Source organism: Otolemur garnettii, unplaced genomic scaffold (genome assembly GCF_000181295.1).
Source record: "Otolemur garnettii isolate 467f Iridium unplaced genomic scaffold, OtoGar3 scaffold00009, whole genome shotgun sequence".
Classification (NCBI taxonomy): domain Eukaryota; kingdom Metazoa; phylum Chordata; class Mammalia; order Primates; family Galagidae; genus Otolemur; species Otolemur garnettii.
In genome coordinates, this window is record NW_003852404.1 from 36,638,929 (window position 1) to 36,645,814 (window position 6,886).

A 6,886-nucleotide genomic window follows, 5' to 3' on the forward strand; every position below is an offset into this window, starting at 1 on the left:
TATGAAATATTTAGGGTAAATTTAACATATCTACAGCATTTTCAGTGGAAGAAACTGTGTTTTACCCTCAATGAATCCCAAACAATAAAAAATTAAGTTTTATATATTTTATATATATGTGTATATATGTACACATACACATACACACATATATATGTGTCAAGAAGGTATACGTATTTTAAGAGAGGGAAAAACTGTATTAAAATTATACTATTTAATACATACCAATAATATTTGTTACCTTGTATGATTTATCTTTTATCTCTCATAGTTGCAAAAATCAAAGGTGACTTGATATTACAATTTAATAGATATTTTTCCTGTCTGAAAATGTGTATGCATTTTAAGATATCTACACACACATATATATAATATATTCACATATATATTTGAATATCAATTTAAAATTTATTTAATATCTTCAATATAAAATGGACTCTAAAATTATTTGGAAATAATGAGCCAAACAGGAGTATACCCGATTTGTACATTTTTCTTGCAAAAACCCTTAAAGACAAACCTTTATTACTCTACATCCACCCTGTAGTTATCAAAATCTCTCTCTAAATGCTTGAGGTCACAGAGACTGACACCATATTGGAACAAATGTTCCCCTAGAATTACGTGTGCCTGTTTCAGAGAGAGTAAGAAAAGCTTGAAGAAGTAGCTTCTTTTCCTGTCATAAAAGAAAAATAATGAGGGAAAGGAAAAGTAAAGGAAAAGGATACAAGGTGTCCATGAAGTTCTGATGCAATTTTAAATAGCTATAAATTTTAAATTGCACACGAACTTTATGGACACCCTGTATATGCTCTACATTAGAATCTTATATCTCCATAATTCCTTTCCCAACAGATAAGATCAACATGAACAAGAACAACCACTCATTGACAGCTGAGCTCTTCCTCATAGGATTTTCAGACCACCCAGAGCTGAAGACCCTGCTGTCTGTGGTGTTCTCTGCCATCTACATGGTCACCATGGTGGGGAATCTTGGTTTGGTGGCACTGATTTACAAAGAACACCGTCTTCACACACCAATGTACATCTTTCTGGGTAACTTGGCTCTGATGGATTCCTGCTGCTCCTGTGCCATTACCCCCAAGATGTTACAGAACTTCTTTTCTGAGGACAGAAGGATTTCTCTCTATGAATGTATGGCCCAATTGTATTTTCTCTGCCTTGCTGAAACTACAGACTGCTTTCTTCTGGCAGCAATGGCCTATGACCGCTATGTGGCCATATGTAGCCCACTGCAGTACCACACCAAGATGTCCAAGAAGCTCTGCATTCAGATGACCATGGGAGCCTACATAGCTGGAAACCTGAATTCCATGATTCATGTAGGATTTCTATTTAGGTTAACTTTTTGTGGGTCTCATCAGATCAATCACTTTTTCTGTGATATTCTTCCCTTATATAGACTCTCCTGTGTTGACCCTTATATCAATGAATTGATGATACTTATCTTTTCAGGGTCAATTCAAATTTCTACTGTTACCACAGTCATAATTTCTTATCTCTGTATCCTTCTCACAATATTGACAACAAAATCCAAAGAGGGAAGAAGCAAAGCCTTATCTACTTGTAGTTCCCACTTTCTCTCTGTCTCTATATTCTATGACTCTCTTTTCTTCATGTACATTAGACCAAATTCAGTTAAAGAAGGAGATAAAGACATGCCCATTGCTATTTTTTATACTTTAGTAATTCCTTTATTAAATCCTTTTATTTATAGCCTATGAAACAAGGAAGTAATAAATATTATGAAAAGAATTATGAAGAAAAAAAGTTTTGCAACATTCTGAAACAGCTGTCCTCCTGTTTTGAAAATTGATTATAATTAGATAAAGCCTGTGTTCAAAATCAAGGAATGAGATAGTAGAAAATGAAAACTTTGTATATCAAATATCAAACTTGGTGGTATGTAAGTCAAATACCTAAGTTTGTAAATTAGTCTTCTGAAATGTACTTTAAAATCTAAGTTACTAGGCTTAAACTAAATAATTGTGTTTGATATTGCAAATTGAGAATGCAATTACTTACCACAGTAACTAATTACATCAGTGTAAGCAGTTATAATTTTCAATAAATGCAACAGATACTAGGAATAAAATCAGTATGTATAAAGGAAACTTCCATTTAAAATTAGTGGCAAATTTTGGGAACGTTAAAGCATAATCTTGCAAAAATCACATTTCAATTACCAAAATGCTAATTGCCTCTTAAACAACAGCATCTGCAAGAAGTAAACAGTATGTTTGAACTTGATTCTCAACTTTTTAAAAGTTCATTCAAGAGCTGAAATTGTTTGAATATAGATTCATGCAGTTTGTATATTCTAATCAATAATATTTTCATCCTTTTTTTTATTAAATCACAGCAATCATGGGGTACCATGTGCTGGTTTTATATACAATTTAAAATGTTTTCATCAAATTGGTTGCCATAGCCTTCATGGCATTTTCTTAGTTATTGTGGTAAGACGTTTATATTCTACACCTAGTAAATTTTACATGTACCCTTATAAGCTGCACCTTAGGTGTGGTCCCACCAATTACTCTCCCTCCACCCATTCTCCCCCCTCCTCTCCCCTCTCTCTCCCCTTTCTTCTTCTTCTTGGGCTATAATTCATACTAAGACTGAGTACATTGGATACTTTTTTTTCATTCTTGAGATACTTTGCTAAGAAGAATATGTTCCAGCTCCATCAATGTAAACATGTAAGAGGTAAAGTCTCCATCTTTCTTTAAGGCTGCATAATATTCTGTGGTGTACATGTACCACAATTTATTGATCCATTCATGGGTCAATGGGCACTTGGGCTTTTTCTATGACTTAGCAATTGTGAATTGGGCTGTAATAAACATTCTGGTACTTACATCTTTGTTATAAAGTGATTTTTGGTCTTCTGGATATATGTCTAGTAGAGGAATTGTAGGATTGAACGTTTTCATCTTTAGTGATACTTTTCCTCTCCAGTTCTCTGAAGTAGAGGTTCTACAGAATAGTTGTTGATATATATATATATAAACATGTATATAAATGTTGTTGTTACATCATCTATACTGAAATCTCTATGGATTTGAAGGTTTTCACGTCGTTTTCCTATTTGTTTATCTATAGGACTTTTATTTCTGAATATATTAATGAAATAAGCTATTTTTCACTCTGATTATTCCTTATTTTGTTAATTATTTGGGATACCACCAACATACACAAATTCCAGTAAATATTATTGATATCTTTCATAATATTCACAAAAAAGATTGAAATTCTGTTCAAGCTTAAGTGAGGAAGAAAATAGTGAAAATTCTTAATACAAAAACAAGAATATTTCTTGGTCACTTAAAAGTACAAATATGAAAGAAAAAATAATTTATGAATCTATTATCTGCCAGACTCTACTAGACACTTCATAAACCACCAACAGCATATAAGAGTTCCTTTCTCTTCACATTCACACCAGCATCTGTTGTTTGAGATTTTTTTGATAAAAGCCTTTCTCACTGGAGTTAGGTGGTATCTGCTTGTAGTTTGGAATTGCGTTTCCCTGATTATTAGAAACTTTGAGCATTTTTTGATGTGCCTCTTGGCATCATTAGTCTTCCTTCTTTTGAAAAGCTTCTGTTCATGTTTTTGGCACACTGTTTTATGGGGTTGTTTGATTGTTTTTCTTCCTGATTTTCTTGAGTTGTTCATAGATTATAGTTAACAGCCCTTTATCAGACTAGTTTTTCTATTTTTAGTTGAGATAGGGTCTCAACCTTGGTCAGGATAGTTTTGAACCCCTGAGCTCAAGCAATCCACCTGCCGTGGCTTCCCAGACTGCTAGGATTACAAAAGTGAGCCATTATGCCTGGCCCCTGATTTTCTCTATTTTGGATGACAAAATCTTGACACTAGTATTACCCACTTTATGAAGTCAAGGGGGAAATGAGTGACCCACACTGTTACATAAAAATGATATTATAACCTTCCTAAACATATTTAATATATATAAGAATAAGTTCTAATGCTAATCTCTAGTGCCTTTTCAACAGGAAGGAGTGATTGCCAGATCTAGTTGTCCTGGTTCCTCCTGTTTGTGTTTCTTGATTCTTTGTTCTTTACATTTGACTGATTTAATTAAAAGTGTTGTCTTCAAGCTCTGGAATTATTTTTTCTGTTTTCTCTAGTCTATTTTTAAAACTTTCCACTGTTTTGTATTTCTCTAAATGAATTTTTAATTTCCAGAATTTCTCTTTGTTAAAATACATCTATCTCTTTAGTAAATGTTTCATTCACTTATTGAATTATTTTACTGCTTTCATTGAATTGTTTTTACATTTTCTCTTTGATTTCATTGAGCTTCCGTACAATATATTTGGAATTTTGTATTGGTCACTTTATTATTTTCATTTTGGTTAGGATATTGAGAGAGAGCTGATGTACTCCTTTAGGGAAGTCCCTTCACTCTGACTTTTTATACTTCTGAAGTTCTCATGTTAAGTCCTTCTCATCTGGAGTAGCTGTCACTTATTAATTTTGTTTTCATGGGACTTTTGTTCCTTTTCATTCTTAAGTTGGGTAAAGACCTTTAGTTTTGCTTGTGGGGTAGTGTGGTGAGGGTCTAAATCTCTTAATGGATACCTTGGTTGAAGATATCCTTAGTGCTATAGTTTTCTCAAATGTCAGTTACTTGTGTAATGTAGGGTGGTGTGCAATGTATATGGGCAGATCCACCCCCTTTAATGCTGACCCACAGATATTAAACTCTTTGAAATCCTTTCTTTCCCCTTTGTCTGTGGTCTTTTTTGCAGTATGATTTACATTGGGATGTCTAGTTTAATCTCTAAGTCAACAGGCAACACTTGTGAGTAAGAATCAGCCACATCTTGTCTGATTGAATCAGTAAATACTGTAATGAGGTATAGAAATTATTCTGTCAGTAGGTGGGACTTGCAAAAAAAAAAATCCACCTGCAGTGGTGTTTTTAGGGATCTATGACTGGCTTTAGTTGAGAAGCACTCAGATATCTCAGGTAGGCAGTGGAATTTTAGAGCTCCCAGGTCACTCCTTCTTGTGCTTCACCATAATCAAGGTGGGTGGAAGAGTGAGGTTAGGCAGGGCTGGATTGGTACAACCTGTTTTCAGGCATTCCAAATTTAAGCACTATCAAAGTTAAGAGCTATCTAGGCAGAGGTTGAGAGTCAGCACTCAGGAGCTTGAATATCATCCACAGGGACCCCCAAAATACTGGTCAAATTTTTAGATAAGAATATGACATCTCTCAGAATGCATGATATAAATTTTCCCTTGGGGATCAGTGCAACCACCGAAGGTTTTCTTCTGATAGCAATGGTACATGATCACTATGTAAGTGTCTGTAAAACTTTTTATTCCTTTATTAACTGCAGTAGACAAATAATGCAATCAAGTATATACCATCTTCTTTTGATGATGGAGAGCTGCTGTGCACAACCAATTCTATGGGTTACAAATAACACCTGGTTTAGAATAGGCAGCTAACATCACATGATAGCTTTCTTGGTTCAGTCTCAACTAAGCTCCAAGGGCTATTTCTCAAAAGGAGAGTAGTTATCTATAGAGGATAGCATGTCCTTGTGCAAAAATTCTAAAGATCATTTTGCAATTCACCTATAAGGGCCTGCCTATGTCTCCAACAGCATCTCTATCTGCCACGGTCAATTCAAACACCAAAAGATCTACTAGGTCACCTGGCCCAAGTAGCACAGCAGCTTGCATACCAGCCTACTCTTGTTCCACAGCCTTTTACCATTTTGAACACCACTGAAAACCATCGGTTTTCAAATCATCCAGTAAATGACCTGGAGTAACACTCAAATGAAATATATTTTGCCTCAAAAAGTCTACTAGGTATTGTGCCTCTTTTTTGTTATTAGGAAGGGCCAGATGCAAAATTTTCCCTTTACCTTCCAGCAAAAGCTTCAGCATGCCCCACACTGCTGAACCCTTAGAAATTTCACCAAGGTATAAGACCCTTGAATTTTTGTAAAATTTATATCCTACCCTCTGACACACAAACGTCTTGCCAATAAGCCTAGAATAGATGTTACTTCTTGCTTTCTATGTCTAATCAACATGGTATCGTCACTATAATGGACCAGCATGATATCTTGTGATAGGAAAAGGTAATCAAGTTTTCTGTGATCTAAATTTTGACATAGGGATGGACAGTTGATGTGCTCCTGTATTTGCCAGAATTCTCCAGAAAGATTGGAACAAACAGGATTATACATATAATCTCAGGATCTGTGGGGAATTGATTCCAGGACCCCTTGTGAATACCAAAATAAATGTATATGTATGTCCCTGATATAAAATACTGCAGTATTTGCATATAATGGTGTACATTTTCCCATATATTTTAAATCATCTCTAAATGACTTATAATGCCTAATACAATGTAAATGTTTTATAAATTCCTGTTATTCTGCATTGCAAAAAAATCTGTACATGTTCAATACAAATACAACTATCCTTTTCCCTTTGCAGAATAATTTTGATCTGCAGTTGTTTGATCCATGGATCCAAAAATTCATATCCCTGATATGGAGAGCTGACTATATATTTGTGCATATACACATATCTTTGTGTGTATATATATACATATATATAATTGAGTGAGCAATTCCTTATAGTGAATTTTTTATATATAATCAAGTTAAACAATTATGGAGGCTGCAAAGTCTCCTGATCTCTTCTCTGGAAGCCGTAGACCAAGGATATTCAGTTGTCTAATTCCAGTCTGTGTCTGCAGGCCTTAGGTTTGAAGAACTGAGTGAACTAATGATGTAAATCTTAAGAGTAGAAGACTAAAATTCCATCTCAACAAGGCTGAGGTAGAAAATGGGGAAAATTC

General features: G+C 34.5%; 1 protein-coding gene across 1 annotated transcript; it reads left to right on the forward strand.

Moving 5' to 3' along the window:
• The first annotated feature begins 866 nt into the window (after positions 1-866).
• Positions 867-1,745, forward strand: LOC100954985 (olfactory receptor 5K3-like). The gene has a single exon (XM_012801522.1). The coding sequence runs from the start codon at positions 867-869 to the stop codon at positions 1,743-1,745; it is 879 nt and encodes a 292-aa protein (XP_012656976.1).
• The last annotated feature ends 5,141 nt before the right edge of the window (positions 1,746-6,886 follow it).

Coding starts and splice junctions, on each gene's coding strand:
- LOC100954985 (XM_012801522.1), top strand. CDS start 867: ATGAACAAGAACAACCACTCATTGACAGCTGAGCTCTTCCTCATAGGA.